This window comes from Loxodonta africana, chromosome 11 (assembly GCF_030014295.1).
Source record: "Loxodonta africana isolate mLoxAfr1 chromosome 11, mLoxAfr1.hap2, whole genome shotgun sequence".
Taxonomy (NCBI): Eukaryota; Metazoa; Chordata; class Mammalia; order Proboscidea; family Elephantidae; genus Loxodonta; species Loxodonta africana.
This window is the reverse complement of record NC_087352.1, coordinates 10,014,581-10,039,638: the sequence shown is the minus strand read 5'-3', so window position 1 is coordinate 10,039,638 and position 25,058 is coordinate 10,014,581. Positions and strand designations below refer to the sequence as shown.

The following is a 25,058-nucleotide window of genomic DNA, read 5'->3' as shown; positions in this document are numbered from 1 at the left end:
AGAAAAGATGGCAGGACCCTCACTCATGGGGCGGAAGTACGGGCTACTCCACAGAGCGTCTGGACTGCACTTCCCAGAATTCCACAGAGCAGCCAGCCTGAGCGGAAGTGCCCGAAACTCCGTAGAATTGCTGGACCACACTTCCCAGTAAGACCGAGGGGAACATCCCTATTCTCACCCTTCTGAGGCGGAAATGCTTCCCAGAACACGGAACTCCTGGACTACAATTCCCACAATGCCAGAGGAGCCTAAAGCCAAAAGCGGCAACTTCTTGGGAATTATGGTTTACGACACTTTCCATGGATCCTGGAGCGGGAAGTATTCCGTAGACATGACTGTAAGTCTAAATGCCTCCAAAAATGACAGGAGTATCATTAGAAAAGAAACATTCAGGTAAGAGGCACAATCTTAAAGGAATTAAAGAGGAATGTGTATTAGTGGGCAAGAGAACGAAATGAAGGAGGTTAATGGTTAGTATAATGTAACGATATAAGGTTAAAACTGGAAGCATAAATAAAATGGGAGAGGTAGAATGGTTTCAGAGGGGCATTGGGAAGCAAGGAATGTACCAACCCCTACTCTGTACCTTGTGATATCAGTAATTTTCCAGTTAAAACCACCACCGTTTGAGAAGACCAAAGAGGATGCACTGGCCTCATAGAAAAGCCATCTTCACTCATTTAAACTTTTCATGTTTCACTTCGGAGGTGAAAACACCAAATTTCAGACAAGTTAATTCTTTGTCCATACCAAAGAATTGGTCTATATTCAGCCATTTCAGGAAGTAGCATATAATCAGGAACTGATGGTACTGAAGGAAGAGGTCCAAGCTGCACTGAAGGCATTGGCAAAAAACAAGGCTCCAGAAATTGATGGAATGCCAATTGAGATATTTCAACAAACAGATGCAGCACAGGAAGTGCTCACTTCTCTTTGCCAAGAAATTTAAAGGGAGAGCTACCTGGCCAACCAACTGGAAGAGATCCATATTTATGCCTATTTCCAAGAAAGATAATCCAACAGAAGTGTGGAAATTATCAAACAACATCATTAATATCACATGCAAGAAAAATTTTGCTGACGACCATTCAAAAGTGACAGCAGCAGTGTATCGACGGGGAACTGCCAGAAATTCCAGCTGGATTCAAAAGAGGATGTGGAAAAAGGAATATTATTGCAAACAGAAGGAAACACTGCAAAAGTCCTGCATCATCCTCACAATTATTGCTGTTGAGTCCATTGCTGTAGCCACTGTGTCAATCCATCTCCTTGAGGGTGTTCTTCTCTTTCACTGACCTTCTACTTTACCAAGCACCAAGTCCTTCTCCAGGGGTTGGTCCCTCCTGATAACGTGTCCAAAGTACATGAGAAAAAGTGTCATCATCCTCACTTCCAAGAAACACTCTGGCTGTACTTATTCCACGACAGATTTGTTCTTCTGGCAGTCTAGAGTATATTCAGTATTCTTCGTCAGCACCATAAGTCAAAGGCATCAATTCTTCTTTGGTGTTTCTTATTCATTACCAGCTTTCACATGCATATGAAGCCATTGAAAACACCATGGCTTGGGTCAAGCACACCTTAGTCCTTAAAATGACATCTTTTCTTTTTAACACTTTAAAGAGGTTTCATTACAGCAGATTTGCCCAATGCAATGTGTCATCTGATTTCTTGACTCCTGCTTCCATGGGCATTGATTGTGGATCCAAGCAAGATGAAATTCTTGACGATTTCAATCTTTTCTCTGTTTATCATGTTGCTTATTGTTCCAGTCATGAGGATTTTTGTTTTCTTTTCGAGGTGTAATCCATACTGAAGACTCTATCAGTAAGTGCTTCAAGTCCTCTTCACTTTCAGCAAGCAAGGTTGTGTCATCTGCACGTTGCAGGTTGTTTACAAGTCTTCCTCCAATCCCAATGCACCATTCTTCATAAAGTCCAGCTTCTCGAATTATTTGCTCAGCATAAGACTAAGTATGCTGAAAGGATACAACCCTGATGCATACTCTTCCTGATTGTAAACCACCCAATATCCCCTTGTTCTGTTCAAAAGACTACCTCTTGGTCTATGTACAACAGGTCCCCTGTGAACACAAGTGTTCTGGAACTCCCATGCTTCTCAGTGTTATGCATAATTTGTTACGATGCACATAGTCGAATGCCTTTGTATAGTCAATAAAACACAGGTCGACATCTTTTTGGTATTCTCTGCTTTCAGCCAGCATCCACCTGACATCAGTAATGATATCCCTTGTTCCATGTCTTCTGCATCCGGCTTGACTTTGACAGTTACGTGTCAATGTATTGTTGCAGTGGTTTACAGATGATCTTCAGCAAAATTTTCTTGCTTGTGCTATTAAAGACATTGTTCGATAATTTCCGCGTTCTGTTGGATCACCTTTACTGATGGGTGACATACGATCCCATATACTGTTGTTGTTAGGTGCTGTCAGAGATAAGATTGAAGTTGTCAATGATTTCATTTTACTTGGATCCAAAATCAACAGCCATGGAAACAGCAGCCAAGAAATCAAAAGACCCATTGCATTGGGTAAATCTGCTGCAAAGTACCTCTTTAAAGTGTTTCACCTTGAAGACTAAGGTGCGCCTGACCCAAGCCATGGTATTTTCAATCACATCATATGATCCCATATAGATAGATCTTAAAGGAGCACAATGTTCAGGGCAGATGTTCTTTACTAAGTAAGCTTGGTTTTAAGAAGACTTCAAGGAATATTTCTGGTTTAAGATTTAAAGATTATCTCAGGGCAATAGTATCAAGGGACACTCTCTCATTGTTGTAACACCTCATGTTCTCCATGGTGTGTGTATTCCCTTGCTGCAGTGAGAAACCAAACTTGTTCAAAGACAGATATTCCTGGGTGAACTAAAAAAATATCTGTTATACCACCTGATGAGTAGTTGGTTTTCTATTGTAAATGCAGTCTTATATTCATCTGGGACAGACACTGTTGGCTGGTTAACACACTGCCAATAACAAATCCCTTACTGCTTGCCTCCACTAAAGAGAATAAAAGAGTTAATTTTTTTTACCTTTCTTGCAGCCAGAGGTGTCCACAGATAAAAATGGCCAAGGAGATATAAAACAGCATCTACTGGGAGCTTCAAGGAAATTTGTATTTTCCTCATAAAAAGGGGTATTCATAAAACAGTAAAGAGTGGTGTTTTGTGTAACATCGTTCAACATGATTTTGTCAGATATAACCTCATGATTAGATTCACATTATGTATTCTTTGGTGGGAATTTCATGGATGTGATCTTGCATCCTTGGTACATCATGCTGTTGTTAGGTGCATTCAGCTGTATTTCTTCCAAGACAGATTTGTTCGTTCTTTTGGCAGTCCTCAGTATATTCAAAATTCTTCGCCAACACAATTCAAAGGCATCAATTCTTCTTCGGTCTTCCTTATTCATTGCCCAGCTTTCGCATGTATGTCAGGTGATTTCAACACCATGGCTTGGGTCAGGGGCATCTTAGTCTTCATATTCAATCAATTTCAGACTGCATAAGTTGGTAAAAACCTTCAATTTATTCATCTTTGGCCTTAGTGGTTGTCATGGATTCAATTATGTCCCCCCCAAAATATGTGTATCCATTGGGCTGGGCCATGATTCCCGGTTTTGTGTGATTTTCGTGTATGTTGTAAATCCTACCTCTATGATTTTAATGAGGGAGGGTGGGCAGCAGTTGTGTTAGTGAGACAGGACTCAACCTACAGGATTGGACTGTGTCTTGAAGCGATCTCTTGATATGAAAGATAGAAGCAAGCAGAGACAGGGGGACCTCATACCACCAAGAAAGCAGTGCCAGGAGCAGAGTGTGTCCTTTGGACCCGGTGTCCTTGCACGGAGAAGCTCCTAGTCTCAGGAAAGATTGATAAGAAGGCCAACAGAGAGAAAACCTTCCCCTGGAGCTGACACCCTGAATTTGGACTTTTCGCCTACCTTACTATGAGAAAATAAACTTCTCTTTGTTAAAGCCATCCACTTGTGGTATTGCTGTTATAGCATCACTAGATGACTAAGACAGTGGTTGGTGTGTAAATTTGAATAAGTCCTATTAACTGGTCTTCCTTGTAGGTGTATGGATATTATCCTATCATTGATAACGTTGTAGTTCAGGATAGATCTTGAAATGTTCTTTTTGACGATGAATGTAATGCCATTCCTCTTCAAGTTTTCATTCAGCAAATTGTCTGATTTAAAATGGCCAATACCGGTCCATTTCAGCTCACGAATGCCTAGGACACTGATGTTAATGTGTCCCGTTTCATTTTTGACCATTTCCAACTTCCTAGATTCATACTTGATACATTCTATGTCTTGATTATTAATGGATGTTTGCAGCTGTTTCTTCTCATTTTGAGTCATACCGTATCAGCAAACGAAGGCCCCAAAAGCTTGACGCCATCCACATCATTAAAATCAATTCTACTTTGAGGAGACAGCTCTCCCCCAGTCATCTTTGGAGTGCCTTCCAACCTGAGGGGGTCATCTTCCTGTACTGTATCAGTGTTCCACCGCTATTCATAAGGTCTTCACTAGCTTAATTCTTTTCAGAAGTAGACTGTGGAATTCGTCTTCTTAGTCTGTTTTAGTCTGGAAGGTCAGCTGAGACCTCCTCTGTCATATGCGACCCTGCTGGTATTTGAATTTCAGTGGGATAATTTCCAGCATCCTAGCAACACGCAGCCCCCACAGTATGACAAAATGACAGACACATTTGAGAGGTCTTGTTTGTAGTGGTATAGCTATCCTGTCATAGACAGCATTGTACTTCAACATAGATCTTGAAATGTTCTTTTTGACAGTGAATGTGACACCATTCCTCTTCAATTTGTCATTACCGGCATAGTAGACCATATGATTGTTGATTCAAAATGGGCTATACAGGTCCACTTCAGCTCACTAATGCCTAGGATATTGATGTTTATGCATTCCATTTCATTTTTTACAATTTCCAATTTTCCTAGATTAATACTTTGTATATTTTATGTTCCGATTATTAGTGGATGTTTATTAATGGAGCAGTGAGATGTTACAGTGAAATATATGAAGAAAAAAAAAGGAAAGGACCATACAAACAACTGTCATTAATTTTCTGACTAGAAACGTTATCCTTATTCCCAGGGATAATCTAGATGATCCAGAACTTTCCACAAGTGGAATTACTGCATCTGTCAAAATGCCAACGTTGTTCAACTTTTCACTGTTGGAGTAGTTTTTACGATTTGTGTATTTTTTATGTACGTATGTATTAAAATGTATCTGTAACTTTATATGTAATGTTTCCAACCTCTAAAGACAAATATAGGATTTATAAAGATACGGATTTTAAAAAGGCAATGAGAACTAAAAAAAGATGTATTCAAGTTATGTCAGAACCAACTTATGATGGAATTATCGGAATGGAACTCCATCGTAAGTTGAGAACTACCTGCATACACACGTGCACACAGATACATACACCCACACATATATACAGACACACGTGTACCTGTAGTTATGTATCTTTCATTATGTGCCAGTACTCAAAATACAACTGGGGAAGAGGTGCCTCATCAAAGTACAATCGGCCTTAATGACATGCATGGAGTAAAACTTTCAGGACCTTCATTTGTTGTGGCATGACTCAAAATGAGAAGAAACAGGTGCAAGCACCCATTAATAATCAGAACGTGGAATGCAGAAAGAATACCAAGGAAAACTGGAAGTTGTCAAAAATGAAATGGAATGCTTAAAGATCAGTATCTTAGGCACTAGTCTGCTGAAATTGACTGGTATTGGCCATTTTGAATTGGACAATCATGTAGTCTACTACGTTAGAAAAAACAAATTGAAGAAGAATGGCATTGCATTCGACAAAAAAAAAATTTTTTTCAAGATCTATCCTGAAATACGGAAACCCTGGTGGCGTAGTGGTTAAGTGCTATGGCTGCTAACCAAAAGGTCGGCAGTTCGAATCTGCCAGGTGCTCCTCGGAAACTCCATGGGGCAGTTCTACTCTGTCCTATAGGGTCGCTATGAGTTGGAATCTACAGCAGTGGGTTTTGGGTTTCTTATCCTGAAATACAGTCCTGTCAGTGATAGGGTAATATCCATGTATATACAAGGAAGACCAGTTAACATGACTGAAAGAGATCCGTATTTGTATCCACTCCAAAAAATAGTGACTCTGAGAAGTGTGCAGAGTTTCATTCCATTATACATGCAGTCACTATGAGTTGGAATCGACTTGATGAGACCTAGCAACAAACAACAACATATCTTTCATGATACATTCAATCCCAATCTAGCATGCTCCTTTCTATGTTAGTAGCTCCATTATCCAATAGTGAGAAACTTGGCTCCTGTTAATCTCAAGTATTTACTTGTTAAATAAAATATACATAAATGGGTCAGGCGTGGAATGTGAATCCTTTTACTCTCCTGATTATTTAAAATAATGTCAAATGAAAGTTAAAAAGTGGGGGGGAAAAAAAAAGGACATTTAAAATTGTGATCATATAATGGCAGATTTTCTTCCTAACAGTTTTCCTATTTCAATCACCTACCAAGAGAGGACAAGTATCCCCAACTTTCCATACACTATCCAAGAGGTTATAAATTTTTACTCATTTTTTTTTTTTTTTGCATTTTCATCATCTCCTAAGAAAAATTCATGTTTCCAAATTTTTCCCATTACCCTTAAAAAAACTCTGTACCCTTTAAGCAAGACCCATCAATTTCCTTCTGCCACCTTAGCTGGTAATCATTCGTCTTTTGAACTCTTGTTATGAACAGTTGATTACATGGGGATCGACATTTATTATTCCCCACATATAAATTATTAAAAATAAATAGTAATATTCATGACTTAACCAACCAACCAAACAAAAAACCTCAGTGAGCCCCCTGACAGGGAACACAACAGAGCCCCTGAAGGAGCAGGAGAAAAGTGTGATGCAGAACTCAAATTGATGTAAAAAGACCAGACTTAATGGTCTCACTGAGACTAGAGGAACCCTTGAAGACATGGCCCCCAGACACTCGGTTAAACCAGAACTAAAACCATTCCCAAAGCCAACTCTGCAGACAAAGATTAGATTGGACTATAAAATAATACTCATAAAGAGTGTGCTTCTTGGTTCAAGTAGATCACAAAACTAAATGGGCTGCTCCTGTCTGGAGGCAGGATGAGAAGACAGAAGGGAATAGGAACTGATTGAATGGATGCAGGAATGGGGGAGCATGCTGTCACATTATAGGACTGCCACTAGTGTTACAGAGCAGTATGTGTACAAATTTTTGTCTGAGAAATTAACTTGAGCTGTAAACTTTTACCTAAAGCACAATTAAAAAAAAAAACAAAAAAACACTGCTGTCAAGTCGCTTCAGACTCATTGTGACCCTAGGACAGAGAACTGCCCCACAAGGTTTTCAAGGAGTAACTGCTGAATTTGAACTGCCGACCTTTTGGTTAGCAGCCTGAGCTCTTAACCACTGAGCCATTCATGACTTGAGGATTCAATATTTCAAAGAATACTTTCTCAGATGATCTATAGTATCAATGCAAACCCAATAAAAATACCAGCATTATATTTTTTCCTGGGTATTGAGATGGTGATTATAAAAATTACAAAAGATAATTATAATAGAAGATAAAGTTAATGGAAAAGATAATAGCTGAAGAACCAGGATAATGTGAAAGACTTGGAGCCTTACATTTACCATAAGTATATAGTGCAGTGCTTTCTCAAGGATGGACAAGGGAAGAGAATAGAGATCAAAGTTTAGATTAAAAAGACACTTCGATTTGATGTGTGAAAACAGTGAAGTAGAGAGGGGAAAGAGGTACTTATCTTGTTCTGGATCAGTTGAATACCCATATGGGAAAAAAATATTAATCACGACCTCACTATCACTATCTCACAGAATTACAAAAATATTAAACCAGAAATACTGCAGGTTTAAACTTGAAATGTCAAACAATGATGTTTTTAGGAAAGAAGCATAAGAGAACTTTGTTTCCTTGGAATAGGAAAAACTTCTTAAGGAAAACCAAGAAAATCATGAACTGTGAAAAAAACAATATGAAAGACTGGAGTATTCTCAAGCGGAGAAACTAAGTTCATCAAAATGCACCTTTAACAGAGTGAAAAGGCAAAAGTGAGAAACTTAAAAAACATGTATGACACAAAAGATTCATTTGCAGAATATAAATACTCAAATCATTAAGAAAAAGACAGGCAACACAACACAAATATGGGCACAATGTAAACATTTCAGAAAAGAGGAAGTTAAAATAGCCAATAATCAGTGAAGATACTGAACTCAATTAGGTACAAAAAAAATGCAAATTAGTATTCGATACACTGCATTCTGACCAGAAGGCTAAAATTTAAAAAACTGAAAAAAAAAAGTAAAGACACCAATACTTGCATACCACTGGTGGGAAAATAAATTAGTATGTTGTTAGTTATTAGGTGCCATTGAGTTGGGGGGTGTGTTCTGACTCACAGTGAGACTATGTACAACAGAGCCAAACGCTGCCCAGTTCTGCTCCAGCCTCACAATTGTTATGCTTGAGCCCATCGTTGCAGACACTGTGTCAATCTTGTTGGGGGTCTTCCTCTTTTTTGTTGACCCTCTACCAAGCATGATATCCCACTCCAGGGACAGATCCCTCCTGATAACATGTCGAAGGTATGTGAAACATAGACTCGTCATCCTTGCTTCCAAGGGCAGCTTTATTCATTTTAAATTGGTATAACTACTTGGAAATACTACTTCCAAATATCTACCAAAATTGACTGCATTTATACACTATAATCTCTTGGTTCCACCCATTGATATATTACTCAATTTATCATACATTCGGCAAATGTACAAATGGAAAAAAAAATCAGAAAACTTACCCTTAAAATCCTGTTCCTCTAAATCTACTTATGGTACCAAAATATCAGTTAGTGTTCAAGCAGAGAAAGAGAACCAGTAAGAGGTATATATTCAGATTTATTGCAAGGAACTGGCGTACCTGATTGTCAGGGCTGACTCAAAACACACAGAGCAGTGATCGTGAAGGCCAGCTTGACTCTCAGACATGAGCTCCTATCTTCAGAAAAGCCTCAACTGTGCTCTCAATGCCTTTTAACTGATTGAATCAGGTACACCCAGAGTATCTAGGATAATCTCCTTGATTTAAACTCAACTGATTATGTACTCTAATCAATAAAATATTTCAGAGTAACACCTAGATTTGTGTTTGACTGAATAACTGGGAACTAAATAGACAAGGCAGAACCTCTTCCTAGAACCACACCCTGAATTTCAACATTTTGCCTCCAAAACTGAGAAAATAAATGTGTCCTTTAGACATACTCACTTGTGGTATTTGTTACAGCAGCAGTAGGTAACCAAGACACTGAGTACATCCTTTAACCAAATACATTTTAAACATCACTGTAGTGTCTAAGGAGTATGGAATGGCACCTAAACCTGCTTTGTCCCTACTGGTTCCACAGTCTGAGAGGGTCCACTACTGTCATGCTATATTGCCTCCCTAAATGCATCTTTTCTTTAGGGAATCTTTTTTTTTTTTTTACTTCCACAACACGTATGTACCCACTTTGTTCTTATCTCCAGGATTTGCCCTCTCCCTGTTACGGATTTATGATTAAAGAAGTGTCACAGGTATTAACTATAAACATATAGGTGCTCACACTGATTAATTTAGCTATGCATTCAAACAATCAGAGAACTTTTGTTTTTTTAAAAGTGATTTCTGGGGTCTTATTTTTATTTTAGATGCTATATAATATACCGCAATCATATTATGTATCCTAAATATAAAGGATTAATATTAACACTTTCTCAAATTCTGTTCTACATGACTTAGTGATTTGGTAGTATCAATGTTCATTGAAAATTTAAAACAATTTATGAAATAATAAAATCTCACAAAATGCTTGTTGCCAGAGAAAACCACAGAGGGCCCCCTTAAAAATTATCTTATGTATATGCACATACACACACACATTTGAGTTTGATAGTATGAAAGCTATAATGCATGATTTTCCAAAACTCTATATATCCTTACCCTGTACATGTCTATGCCATCATTTTAATGGCTTCACCCTATTACAAGAATATATCAAAACTCAAATTCCTGTGAATGAACACTTGTTACTTCCGTTTGAAAAATTTCAGTGACATCACTGATGTGCTAATCATTTTTTTGTATTTTAATATCATAATCATGACTTTCAAATTAAAGAAAAGCATGTTATACATCTTAAATATACTCTGTGCAAAACACCATATATTACTGCCAATAGAGAAAAGTATAAATGTCAGTTCTGTCCCAATAATGAATATATTTGATACAATTATCAAATTCTTTTTTTTTTGGTGTTTATGAGTTTGTGGGAAGAACATGTGGTTGAGAACTTGCCAGTATTAACGTCTTTCAAATATGGCATAGCCTCTACCTGAAAAGTTTTGGTAAAAAAAGAAATAATAATGCTACAGCAATTAGAAGGCAACCGTATCAAAACCTGGGTTGAAATGCAGAAAACCAGGTATTGACGATCAATTCAAAGTTGACTAAAACATTTTTTGGTCAATGGTGACTATTCCTGACACTTTCAAAGTGTTATGGTAAATCCTTGTCATAAGAACATCAAAAACCAACTCAACTGTTTAATATGCAGTGAACTGTAGCAAAGTTAACAAACTTTTTCAGTCTACACTGTCAGAAAAATCACAAAAGACAGTGCAATTTGTACTGCTACAACTGATAGAACAGTAGACAGATCCCCAAATAATAAGATCCAAGTTGAGAACAGAGGCTGTGGGGAGGACAGGAGTCAACTGCAATAGGTTAATATCCTGTTAATATTGGAGACTACAGTACTGAGTGGTTTTCCACATTTAAACTAATGTTTATTTCTTTGAAAATTCACTTTTGTGGGTTTCATCTTCTGGATAAAAAATTTCAAATATTCTACATTTTCTCTTTTTGATTCATTTAACAAGTATTGAGCACACCTATAAAATGCAGTCAACACTCAGGTTGTTACTAATTCTGCGGCAATATTCCTGTCATCATGGAGCTTACATTCCAGTCGATATCAATTTTGGCATGCCCATTGTTATATTTTTGTTAAAGGCCAGATCAAACTCTTATTCTTTCCAAGGCCTATCTCTTGAGTGATACATGATAAACACCAAGGTTCTGAAGCCCTTCCTGCACCACTTTCAAGGGTTCTCCACTGTGCTGACCACTGGGTATGTTGTGCTATGCTGAAACGAGACATAAATAAAACACGTTTTCTCTCCTGAGACATGATGACTACAAGAATTCAAGTTGCAAACTAGATTCTTAGAAAACATCACTTTGTGGAACTTCTTTCCTGTGAGGCTTTTTTAATGTTCTTACCATTATCACTTTCAGAAAATTTATCACCAGCATGGATTTTGTGATGACTTACAAGATTTGATCTCCAACTGAAGCTCTTACTACATATCTGACATTTGTAAGGTTTCTCTCCTGTGTGAACTCGCTGATGATACTGAAGTTGTGAAGATCGACTGAAGACTTTATCACATGTATCACATTTGTATGGCTTCTCCCCAGTGTGGACACTCTGATGAAGTTGAAGACTGGAGGCCTGACTGAAGTACTTACCACACTCCCCACACTTATATGGTTTCTCTCCTGTGTGGACCCTCTGATGCATGTCAAGATTCAAGCTCCACTTGAAGCCCTTCCCACACTCTCCACATTTATATGGCTTTTCTCCATTATGTACTTTTTGATGGGCTTCAAGGTGTGAACTCCGACTGAAGTTCTTCCCACACTCTTTACATCTGAATGGTTTTTCTCCACTGTGGATCCTCTGATGGGTCAGAAGATGTGATGCCTGACTGAAGCCCTTCCCACACTCTTCACAATTATAGGGTTTCTCTCCTGTGTGAATTCTACAATGAATTCTAAGATCTGCTCTGCGACTGAAGCCTTTCCCACACTCTTCACATTTGTACGGTTTCTCACCAGTATGGATCAGCTGGTGAACTTGAAGGCGTGCACTCTGATTGAAGCCTTGCCCACACTCCTCACACTTATAAGGTTTCTCTACACTGTGGGCCTTCTGATGGATTTTAAGATACGAACGCTGACGGAAACCCTTCCCACACACATCACATTTATAGGGTTTTTCTCCTGTGTGGACTACCAAATGAACTTGATAATGAATTTTCATCCTGAAGTTCTTCCCACACTCCTCACATCTGTATGGCTTCTCTCCAGTGTGGACGCCTTGATGGGCTTGAAAACTTGAACTGTAAATGAAGCCCTTCCCACATATCTTACATATATATGGTTTCTCTCCAGTGTGGATTCTCTGATGGGCTTGAAATTGTGAAGGCTGAATGAAGCTCTTGCCACATTCCTCACACTTATAGGGTTTCTCTCCAGTGTGAACCCTCTGATGAATATAAAGATTTGAGCTACAAGTGAAGCCTTTCCCACACTCCTCACATTTGTACGGTTTCTCTCCTGTATGGACCATGCAATGAGTATTAAGTGCTGATCTACGACGGAAATTCTTACCACATATATCACATTTGAACGGTTTCTCCCCAGTGTGGATTCTTTGATGTTCCTGAAGATGCGAAGCATGAATGAAAGCCCTCCCACATTCTTCACAATTGTAAGGTTTCTCTCCTGTGTGGACTTTGCAATGTACAGTAAGTGCTGATTTACGACTGAAGCCTTTCCCACATTCCTCACATTTGTGCGGTTTCTCTACAGTGTGGATTTTCTGATGAGTTTGCAGATGTGAATTCTGACTAAATTCCTTCCCACACTCATCACACTTATAGCGGTTTTCTCCCATGTGAACTCTATGATGATTACGAAGACCTGAGCTATAACGGAAGCTTTTTCCACACTGAGAACATGTGTGAGACGTCTCTTTTGAGTGTATTTGCTGATGAAGATCAAAGCTGGAGGCATCACTGAAGGTTTTTGTACACTTATTACACTGATAAGGTTTCTGTGATTTGTGAATACTAGATAGTCCTGCCCCAACCTGGCAGGTGGAATCATCCTGTCTGTGGAACTGAGAACTGTTTATCATGGAGTCTTGATACCTGGTTAAGTCACTTGCAATTTGCTGCCAGATGTTCCAGCAGGAAAGCTCCTCCTGTTGCCCTGCTTGTGAAGCAGTCTCCATCTCCTTTGGGATCTTGCCTCCTGGAAGGACAGGGAATTCAGAGATGCAGATAGGTTAAAGTTTTTCTGAGTTTTCTAAGATTGCACATTTAGAACATGGAATGAGGCTTTAATGAATCCAGAGAAGGTTTTGTTTATCGTTTCCACCACATATCATGTTCTCTGGTACCCATGCCAACAAAAAGCAAGAGGAAGTCCAGTGGGCCCTAAAACACTAGCATTAACAAGGCCAATTAAAAAACAAAACAAAAAACCCCATTGCTTTCAAGTTCATTTAAACTCATGGTGACCCTGTGTGTTACAAAGTGCTCCAAAGGGGTTTCTTGAGTGTAATCTTTATGATAGATCACCAGGCCTTTCTTCCATGGCACTATTAGGTGGTTTGAGCCACTAAACTTTAGATTAGTAGGTGAGTGCAAAACAAGAACCATTAGGCCATACCAAATCAACTACGTGAGGTATAATTTAGAAATTAAAGACTTAATTTAAAAAATTTTCAATATGATATAAACTGTTAATCTGTTGCTATTTCTATTCAATTTCAAAGCCAATATAGAATTTCAATAATAAATTATAGTTAAAAAAATTACATTGATAATGAAAATGAATCAACAAGAACTTCAAGGAAAAATATAATACAATCAAAAGTTACCATATTTGTGTTTATGCTATACATCCTAACACACAGTTATAAGTGTTTCCATATTCCAAGTATTCCCAAAAATTGTGCACAATATATACACGGAATCTTATTTTTTTGTGTTGATATGGCAACGGGTTGGGTTTTTACGGACAATAAATTAGTTGATGATTATTACAAATTGTTGTCTACCTCTAAAATAATTAAAGTTTGGAAATGTATTTTCTAAAATGTTTATTATCCTTACTGGTATTCAAAAGTTTCTAAATTTATACAAAGATATCTAAGCCTTTTGAGATTATTTTTTCATTAAACTTTTCAATTAAATATTAATAAGTATTCGTAAGGAAATTTTTACAGAGGAGAATTTTACTTCTCTCCCTCTAAGAACAGTCAATTAACAGTTGCCTCGTTTGGTTTAGCAAACATTTAATCAGTTCATGTATAATTCTATTTTTGGTTATTTTATAGGAAAATTACTCTAGGGAACTGAGAGGCTCTGGAATAGTTGCAATGACTTGCAGGTTCGGGAGAAAAATGCATTATCCTTTACTGACTAAAACATAGCATGTAAGTAGACAGAATTCCTTTAGTTCCTGCTGAGAAGATTCCCCCATGAGGACAATGGGAAAAGAAAGTTGAAATGATGACATACACTATTCTGAAACCTGAGAGATCTTCAATCTCCAGGTGAAAATGTGAAACAGTAGCAATCTTCGACAATAAAGACAGAGCTGGGAGAAGGAATGGAACAGGGCACAGTGCAATTTTCTGAAAGCCACTCCTACAAAGGGAAGTATGTTCTGCCTGGAACGCTATACAGATAAGACACTTGCATGGATAGTTTCTTACTTCTTTGAGGCCTCTTCTCAAGTGTCACTCCATTAGTGAGTTCAATGAAAAATAATAAACCCTGCCCACAGCCAATTCACCTCTGGCAATCTCCATCCTCCTTGGAGGGCTCTGTTTAGAGCCCTGGCTGCTAACCAAAAGGTCGGTAGCTCAAATCCACCAGCGGCTCCATGGAAACCCTATGGGGACAGTTCTACTGTCCTAAAGGGTTGCTATGAGCTGGAACTGACCCTATGACAATGTGTTTGGTTCTTTGGGTTTTACTCTTTATATAGTACACAGTATTTATTACCATCTGTATGCTATCTAGGTAATTTTTGTTTATTGTATGTCTTTCTGACAACAGCAAGGTCCCCCTGTGCACTACCCTTATTTATTAAGTCAATGAATATGTCCAGGTTATCTGCCATGTACTAGGACAATGCTAGGCCCTGAGGAGACAACAATAAAAAAGACAAAACTCTTTCACTCCTGGAGATACCATTCCAGTGAGAGAGACAGGTGACAAGCAAATGAACAAAAGATACATGTGACAAAATAAGTTAGGGCAGGCAGAATACAGAGAGGATACTATATTAAATAATGTCAGAGAAGGCCACTCTTGTGATATTGTAACTGAGCACTGACCTGAATGAAGTAAGGAAGTGGCCCAGGAAGATTTTAGGTGAAAGAGGATTCCAGGCAGAGAGAAGAGCAAGCAAAGGGGCCTGATGCAGAGGCATCTAATAGGAAGAATAATGATCCCGAAAAGATTTCCAAATCCTAATTCGGGGAACTAAAACTATGTTAGACGATGTGGCAAAGGGAAATTAAAGTTGCAGATGGAATTAAGATTGCTAAACAGCTAACATTAAAATAGGAAGACTCCCCTTCATTATCTGGTGGACTCAAAGTATTCAAAAGCGTCCTTAAAAGTGGACAAGCCAGGCAGGGGAGTCAGAGAAAAAAGTAACTACAGAGGAATGGTCAAAGTGATGCAATGTTGTGGGCTTTGCAAAAGCAGGATGGGGTCGACAATCCAAGGAGATTGGCAGCCTCTAGAAGCTGGAAATGGCAAGGATGATTTCTCCCCTAGGGTCTCCAAAAATGAACGTATACTGGCCAACACCCTGATTTTAGCAAAATGAGATGCATGTTGGACTTCTGACCTACAGAACTGTAAGACAAACAATCTGTGTTGTTTAAGCCACCAAATTTGCAGTCATTTTTTTATAAAAGCAAAAGGAGACTGAGAAAACATCCTTGGCATGTCTGAAAAACAACAAGGAGGGCAATTAGCAAGAAGACAGGTGGTGTATTCAAAGAGGAAGTAGGGACTGAAGACCAGACCCTATTAAGCCACTCTGGTAATTTCTACTGCGTTTTATTTCATAAAAAATTGTTGGTAGGAGAGTCAGTTCCCCAAATTCAGGTGACCATTTCAGGAGCCCCAAACCCTTGTACTATTAAGGACACAAAGAAACTCTAGAGGGAGGCTGTTCTCACCCAATGAGATCAGGTTCCTGAAGTTCTCAACCATCACATCTCGGTACAGCTTCCTCTGGAAGGAATTCAGCAGCCTCAGCTCTTCCTCAGTGAAGAACACAGCCACATCCTTAAATGTCACCAATTTCTAAAACATCGAGCACAAGTATACCCTGTCTTAGAACTTCTATCATCCACTTGAAAAGAGGCAGCACTGACAAGATTGAAAGAACTGGGATTTTCAGAGACATGAGTCAATTTTGCAGATTCCTCAGCTTTTCTTCTAGCTTGCCAATGCTATATACTGATTTTCCTTAGCTTCACTGAAAGTGAGGCAATAAATGAAAGCCCTTGTATTTTCACTTGGCGTCCTTATATTATACTTATTATGTAAATCCCTAGAACTCTAAATGTTGCATGCTGATGCTGGGACACATGTTTTCCTTTCTGACTCATATTGCCAACTACCCTAGAAAAGTTTACCAATTTAGTTTCAACGGAATTTGACAGCACCCTCCTCCCTCCTCTCTCTCTTCTATATACACACAAGGCACTTGTAACGGCGCGTTGCATACAGTAAGTGCTTAATACAGCTCACCTATTATTATTGTTATCTGTTTCATTCTATTTCCTAGCTGTACAATATTCCAGGTGTGAATTAAAGAATTTGGCTGGCCTTTGTCCATGGTTCCTGGTAGGCAGAGTGTCTTTATTATTCCTGGTGACCCCCTGGGACAGTACCTAGTAGTTTACGCTAACATGATGACTGATAATGGGGGATGGTCATGCCAGAAAGCCCAACCATATGATCAGAGGTTTGGAGCTTTGAGACATCACTCAGGACAACATCCCAGGCACCCACACTACCAGGTGTGGGTCTCTTTCCTCACATCTCTTTCACTTGAACAGGATGCCTAACACTCCTGATCCTCCTTGGTTTCCTGTGGGAACCTGAGCAGGTTTCTCATATTTTACATGTTTAAAATGAAGAAGAGACCAAGCACCTCCTCAGTGAGGAGTAAATGCAGTGAAAGAATGTAAATGCTTGGAAAATCTTCTAGTATTATCCTGGGACATTTTAAGCTAAGGTTATGAATTGGTTTCATAAAATACATGAAAGAAAAAAAAAAACAGTAAATAAAACACAGAGAATGGCTCCAGCACAGAAACAGTATCTAGCTCTTCGTATGCAGTAACATCCAACAATATTGGCCCTGTTGCACTGTGTCACATTTGAATATTTTACCAAATAGCCAATGTACCAAATGTCAAATGAACCTTTTGAAAACTGAGCCCCTAGTATACTCTACAGAAGGGGCACTTTTTCGGAACTGATTTCTAGGGAAAAATGTTTTATGCAAGAAAACTATCACTGAAGTGTTGTTTAAAACAATAAAATTCAGAAACCAAATCAAGTTTTACGAGTTGAAAGTTGTTAAAAATAAAAGATGCAACACTTCAATTGGAAGATGATGTAACTATAAAAAACAAATGTTTTATATCAAATTAAAAAAGGACAATTTAAAAGTAGGTGTATATCGTGAATAGAAACATAAAAGCATATTATGAAAAAGAGTAATTAGAAGTAAAAATAGCTAGATTAGTGAGCAAGGAAGGAATAAAGTAGAATTGTTCATTCTTAGTCATTCTTTTAATTTCGAAAGAAAAAAAAGATAAAAACTAAAAATAAATCCAAAGTAAACCAAAAACGGACATAGCAAGCACTTGGCACACAAAATGTCCTCAAATGTCTATCATTCTCCTTGAGGCTTTACAAGAATGAGAAAACCAAGTATCCAACCTGCATAGTGAGAAGAATTTTAAGAGTGAAAAGGTAAGCTCCACTCACCATGAACGTGCTCATTTTTCTTCCTACTTCTGGTGGTGTTCAGAGTCCTGAAATATGCAGAGTCCCGGAAAGGCCAAGCTGAGGAAGGAGAAAGAAAACATAAAAAGGTGGCTAGAGATGTCATTCACCTTCATGGATGCTTACTGTGAATTACCAAGGGGTCAGTTTGTTAGGGTGGCTGCAGATGCACACAGCTTGATGGATCATGGCATGGAGACCAGATGCCCTTTACCCCTTTCAGTGTAGTTCATGGAACACTCCGCACAACTACACACACTGGCCCCCTCACCAGTGTTGCCTTATAGCTCCCAAGACAGCAATTCTGATTCTAGCACAATAAAAATTGAAATAAGATAACGTACCAAGTAAGAGTTAGCTCTGATATCAATATACACGTGGGTTCAAATCCTGGCATGGCTTTACACAAGCTGTGTCATCTTGGACAAATTAATAACAACATCTCTTTGTCTCAATTCTGTCATCTTAAAAACAGGAAGTGTAAGAGTCCCTACTGCTGGCACTGGTGCGAGGTGGAAGTATTAGAATACTTTGAGGGCTTTTTATTTTTGTAGCTACAGAAAAGCCCATGATATTCTGTGGCATGTAATTGTTCTTATAAATGAAATTTCAACCCAGGGAACATGATAAGATACATGGACTTCTGATGTGATTTGTCTGTTGAGTGAAGGTCACATGTGACCTCTGAAAAATCTTTCAAACCGGCTTGGCTATCTCCCCTAATAAACTGTTGCCTTAATAATAATATTTAAATTGGCATACACAACCATTTTCTGAAAGGTGTAAAAACAAGTGGATTTCCAGTGTTAAGCAGAAAGGTCCGAAATAGGCCTTTTTACCAACATAAAAGTAAATAGCGTAATGCAAGTGCCTGACAAATCTAGTATGCCTGAACATTTTATATGAAGATTCTGTATAGTTTGATAAAACTAATTAAATCATGAAGGAAAAAAACTGATCAACATGAGTGGAGAAAAGAAAAACATTCATTTTCAGTTTTTATTAAAACAATACAAGATTCTGGAAAAAAATAATTTGAAAAAAGAAGTCTCTTTAGAAAAGTTTAGCAATTTCTCAAAAAGTTAAACATCAAACTACCACTTGACCTAGCATTTCCAAGCCTAGGTATTTACTTAGGAAAAATGAAAACACACGTCCACACAAAGACTTATCTGTACAAAGACTTGCGTATTTATGTTCATAGCAGGATTATCCATAAAACCCCAAAGGGGAAACAAATTTTCATCTGAACGGACAAAGCATGGAAAAACAGTCTTGTAACACAAAGGGAAAAATATATCCACGCTACAACATGGATGGACCTTGAAGCCATGCTAAATGAAAGCAGCCAGTTAACAAACAGCACATACTATATGATTTTATTTGTATGAAATTTCTTAGAATAGGCAAATCAACAGATACAGAAAGTAAGTTAGTGGTTACCTGGGCCTTGAAGTGAGAATAGGGATTAACTATAAATGCACATGAGTGGTCTTACTGGGGACAGCAATGTGTTCCCAAACTGATTTATGGTGATGATTGCACTACTTAGGAAAATTACTAAAAATCATTGAATTGTACACCTGAAATGAGTGGATTCAATAACATGTATATTTCATTGAAGCTGGTAAAAAGAGTAATTTGAAAACCTACATCACTGTAAGATTAACCAGAGTGAATTCTGAGTCCATATTGAAATAAAATTTATATTTGAATGAATGAATGTACAAGAGGCTGATCTTTATAGAATGGCCACTAACAGTAATGCTACAGTGGAGAAATCAACTTAGCTAAGTAAACAAAGTTGTTGTCGTTGCTGTTCGATGCCATCGAGTCAGTTGATTCATAGTGACCCTATCTATGTACAACAGAATGAAACACTGCCCAGTCCTGTGCCATCTTCACAGTCGTTAGGCTTAAGCCCATAGTTGCATCCACTGTGTCAATCCATCTTCTTGAGCGTCTTCCTCTTTTTCGTTTATCCTCTATCTTTCCAAGCAAAATGTCCTTCTCCAGAGATTGATCCCTCCTGAGAACGTGTCCAAAGTATGTAAGACAAAGTCTCGCCATCCCTGCTTCTAAGGAGCATTCTGGTTGTATTTCTTTCAAGACAGATTTGTTTGTTCTTTTGGAAGTCTGTGGTATATTCAATGTTCTCTAACACCACAATTCAAAGGCATCAATTCTTCTTTGGTCTTCTTTATTCATCGCCCAGCTTTCACATGCATAGGGGGCAACTGAAAACACCCTGGCTTGGGTCAGGTGCACCTTAGTCTTCAAGGTGACATCCTTGCTTTTCGGCACTTTAAAGAGGTCTTTTGCAGGAAATGTGCCTAAGGCAATGCGTCTTTTGATTGCTTGACTGCTGCTTCCGTGGCTGTTGATTGTGGATCCAAGTAAAATGAAATCCTTAACAACTTCAGTATTTTCTCCGTTTATCATGATGTTGCTTATTGATCCCGTTGTGAGGATTCTTCTTTTATGTTGAGTTGTGGTCCATACTGAAGGCTGTGGTCTTTGATCTGCATCAGTAAGTGTTTCAAGTCCTCTTCATCTTCAGCAAGAAAGGTTGTGTCATCTACATAACACAGGTTGTTAACGTGCCTTCCTCCAATCCTGATGCCCTGTTCTTCTTCATACAGTCCAGCTTCTTGGATTATTTGCTCAGCATCAGATTGAAAAGGTACGGTGAAAGGATACAAGCCTGAAACTCACCTTTTCTGACTTTAAACTACACAGTATCCCCTTGTTCTGATCGAAGGACTGCCTGTTGATCTATGTACAGGTTCCTCATGAGCACAATTAAATATTCTGGAATTCCCATTCTTGGCAATGTTATCCATAATTTGTTATGGTCCACACAATTGAATGCCCTTGCATTGAAAATAAAACACAGGTAAACATCTTTCTGTTATTCTCTGCTTTCAGCCAGGATCCATCTGACATCAGCAGTGATATAGCTAGTTCTGTGTCCTCTTCTAAACCTGGGTTAAATTTCCAGCAGTTTCCTGTCGACATACTGCTTCAGCCGCTTTTGAATGATCTTAGGCAAAATTTCACCTGCATGTGATATTAATGATATTGTTTGATAATTTCCACATTCAGTGGGATCACCTTCTTGGAAATAGGAATAAATATAGATCCCTCCTGCTTGGTTGGCCGGGTCTGTCTTTCAAATTTCCTGGCATAGACAAGTGAGTCCCTCCAGTGCTGCACCTGTTTGCTGAAACATCTTAATTGGTATTGTGTCAATTCCTGGAGACTTGTTTTTCTTTAATGCCTTCGGTGCAGCTTGGACTTCTTCCTTCAGTACCATTGGTTCCTGCTCATATGGTACCTCCTGAAACAGATGAATGTCAACCAATTCTTTTTGGTACAGTGACAAAGTAAGATCACCAATACTGGGAAAAACCAGCATCACTGGTCTCCTGACATGATGCATTGAAAAGGGTACATTATAAATTCTGTGTATCCATAACTGATAATGCATAATCTGAATCGAAACATGAAAAATTTCAGATAAACCCCATATGAAGGCCTTTCTCTAAAATACCTTGCCCATACTCTTCAAAAACAAAAGAAGAAATGAAACGCTGAGGGATCTTTCCAGATTATAGGTGACTACAGAAACACGGGAAACCCTGGTGATGTAGTGGTTAAGGGCTACCACTAGTAACCAAAAGGTCAGCAGTTCAAATCCACCAGGCGCTCCTTTGAAACTGTATGGGCCGGTTCTACTCTGTCCTATAGGATCACTATAAATTGGAATCAACTCGATGGCCAACAGGTTTTTGGTTTTACAGAAATATGACAACTACTAAAGGTAAAGCATAAATTGGACCCTGAACTCCATGGGAGGGTGCACTTTTATAAAAGACTTTATTGGAAGAAGAGAACAAATTTATACCCGGACTGTGGATTACTGAATAGTATGTTATCTACTGTTACATAATAGATAAAACCACAATATAACATCTGAAAGCATCTAATATGCTATGCTAAAACCCTATAACCCATCCCTTCCAACTGACTCTTAACAAGACACCCCATGATTTCCCCTGGTATGTGGGCTTTCTTGCTGTGGACATTTAAAATAACTTGTCTTTGGTTTCAGGCATATTTTTGATCATACTTGGCTAATGGTCAATGACAAAGCAAAGACGTGAAATGTAAACAGCTTCTCAATCTGGGTAAAGAATATATGAATATTCTTTAAAAGTATTTTCACAACTTTTCTGTAAGTCTGAAATTATATAAAAACAAAACGTTACAAAACATAATCCACCACATAAATATAACAAAAAGAATCACATGATCATCTCAATCAATGCAGAAAAGGCATCTGATAAAGTCCAACATCCATTCCTGACAAAATCTCTCGATAAAATAGGAATAGAAGGGAAATTCCTCAACATAATAAAAGGCATCTACACAAAACCAACAGCCAACATCATTCTCAACAGTGTGAAGCTGCAAGTGTTCACTCTGAGAAAGGGAACAAGACAAGGATGCCCTTTATCACCACCCCTATTTACCACTGCACTGGAAGTCCTAGCTACAGCAATGAGGGAAGAAAAAGAAACAAAGGGCATCCAAATGGGAAAGGAAAAAATAAAACTACCCCTATTCATAGGTGATATGATACTATAGGGAACCCCAAAGATTCCATAAGAAAACTCCTGGAACTAAAGGAAAGATTCAGCAGAGCAGCAGGACACAAGATCAACATACAAAAATCAATTGGATTCCTATACACCAACAAAGAGAGCTTCGAAAAGGAAATCAGGAAAACAATACCATTTGTAATAGCCCCTAAAAAGACCAAATACTTAGGAATAAATCTAACCATAAAACTACAAAACACTACTGTGAGAAACCAAGAGACCTACATAAACGGAAAAACATACCATGCTCATGGATAGGAAGACTCCACATTGTGAAAATGTTGAATCTACCCAAAACAATCTACAAATATAATGTAATCCCAATCCAAATACCAACAGCATTCTTGCAAGATGGAAAAATTCATCACTAACTTTATATGGAAAGGAATGAGGCCCTGGACAAGCAAAGCATTACTGAAGAAAAAGAAAAGAGTATGAAGCCTCACACTACCTGATCTCAGAACCTATTATACAGCCACAGTAGTCAAACAGTCTGGTACTGCTACAACAACAGACACAAAGACCAATGGAACAGAATTGAGAACCCAGATGTAGACCCATCCACCTATGGTCAGTTGATCTTTGACAAAGGATCAAAATCCATTAGATGGGGAAAAGATACTCTTTTTAACAAATGGTGCTGGCAAAACTGGATATCCAACTATAAAAAAATGCAACACGACCCACACCACATACCATATACAAAAACTAAGTCAAAATGGTTCAAAGACCTAAATATAAAGCAATAAAGATCATGGAAGAAAAAATAGGGACAATGCTAGGGGCCCTAATATAAGACATAAATACAATACAAATCATAACTAACAATGTGTAAACACCAAAAGATAAACTAGATGACTGGGAGCTCCCAAAAATTAAAAACTTATGCTCATCAAAAGACTTCACCAAAAGAGTCATAAGGGAACCTACAGACTGGGAAAAAAATTTTGGCTATGACATATCCTACAAGGGTCTAATCTCTAAAATCTATAAACTACTTCAACACCCCAACAACAAAAAGATAAATAATCCAGTTAAAAAATGGACAAAAGATGTGAACAGATACTTCATCAAAGAAGACATTCAGGTAGCTAACAGACACAGGAGAAAATGCTCATGATCATTAGCCATTAGAGAAATGCAAGTCAAAACCACAGATATCATCTCACCCCAACATTGCTGGCACAAAAAAAAAAAAAAAAAAAAAAAAAAACAGAAAATAACAAATGTTGGAGAGGTTGCAGAGAGACTGGAACTCTTATGCACTGTTGGTGGGAATGCAAATGGTACAACCACTATGGAATACAATATGGAAATACCATATGATCCAGCAATCCCACTCCTAGGAATATATCCCAGAGAAATAAGAGCCATCGCACAATTAGACACATGCACATCCATGTTTACTGCAGCATTATTTACAACAGCAAAAAGATGGAAACAACCTAAGTGCCCATCAAGAGACAAATGGATAAATAAATTACGGTACATAAACACAACGGAATACTACGTAAAAATAAAGGACAGTAATGAATCCATGAAACATTTCACAACATAGATGAATCTTAAGGGCATTATGTTGAGTAAAATAAGTCAATCCCAAAAGGACAAAAATCATATGAGATCACTATTATAAAAACTCAAGAAAAGGTTTACACATAGGAAAAAAAAAAAACAATCTTTGATGGTTATGGGGAGGTGGAGAGGGGAAACCACTAACTAGACAGTAGACAAGTGTTAACTTTGAGGATGGGAAAGACAAAACACAATATAGGGGAAGTCAGTATAACTTGACAAAGGCAAAGTCATAGAAGCTTTCCAGACACATGCAAACGCTTTGAGGACTGGGGAACACAGTCTCAGGGCACATCTAGTTTAAATGACAAAACACAGTTCATAAAGAAAATGTTCTACATCCTAGTTGGTTGAGTAGTGTCTGGGGTCTTAAAAGCTTGTGAGTAGCCATCTAAGATACATCTATTGGCCCCATCCTGTCTGGAGCAAAGAATGATGAAAACCAAAGACATAAGGAAAATATCACTCCAAAGGTCTAATGGACCACATGAACCATAGCCTCCACTAGCCTGAACCCAGAAAAACAAGATGGTGCCCAGCTACCACCACAGGCCACTCTGACAGGGATCGCAATACAGGGTATCGGACAGAGCAGGAGAAAAATGTAGAACGAACTACAAATTCACAAAAAAAGACCAGACTTACTGTCTTGACAGAGACTGGTGGAACTCCTCAGACAATGGTCACTGGATACCCTGCTAACTCAGAACTGAAGCCACTCCCGAAGTCCACCTTTCAGTCAAAGATTTGACAGGCCTA

At 38.3% G+C, this 25,058-nt stretch overlaps 1 protein-coding gene across 2 annotated transcripts; it reads right to left on the bottom strand.

Moving 5' to 3' along the window:
* Positions 1 to 3,994: 3,994 nt before the first annotated feature.
* On the bottom strand, positions 3,995 to 25,058 carry LOC100659120 (zinc finger protein 234-like). Of its 2 annotated transcripts, XM_010586423.3 has the most exons (4): positions 24,945 to 25,055; positions 18,043 to 18,120; positions 16,215 to 16,341; positions 3,995 to 13,258 (listed from the first exon to the last, which is right to left on the bottom strand). In XM_010586423.3, the coding sequence occupies exons 2-4, from the start codon at positions 18,055 to 18,057 to the stop codon at positions 11,394 to 11,396; spliced, it is 2,007 nt and encodes a 668-aa protein (XP_010584725.1). In that variant the 5' UTR covers positions 18,058 to 18,120; positions 24,945 to 25,055; the 3' UTR covers positions 3,995 to 11,393. The 2 variants fall into 2 exon arrangements, with proteins under 2 accessions (XP_010584725.1, XP_064149840.1); XM_064293770.1 differs by lacking the exon at positions 16,215 to 16,341 and having other exon boundaries at positions 24,945 to 25,058.

Excerpts from the sequence above, each read along its gene's own strand:
- LOC100659120 (XM_010586423.3), bottom strand. Across the intron at positions 13,259-16,214 it reads CAGGAACCTGATCTCATTGG|GAGGCAAGATCCCAAAGGAG; the intron begins GTGAGAACAGCC and ends CTGTCCTTCCAG.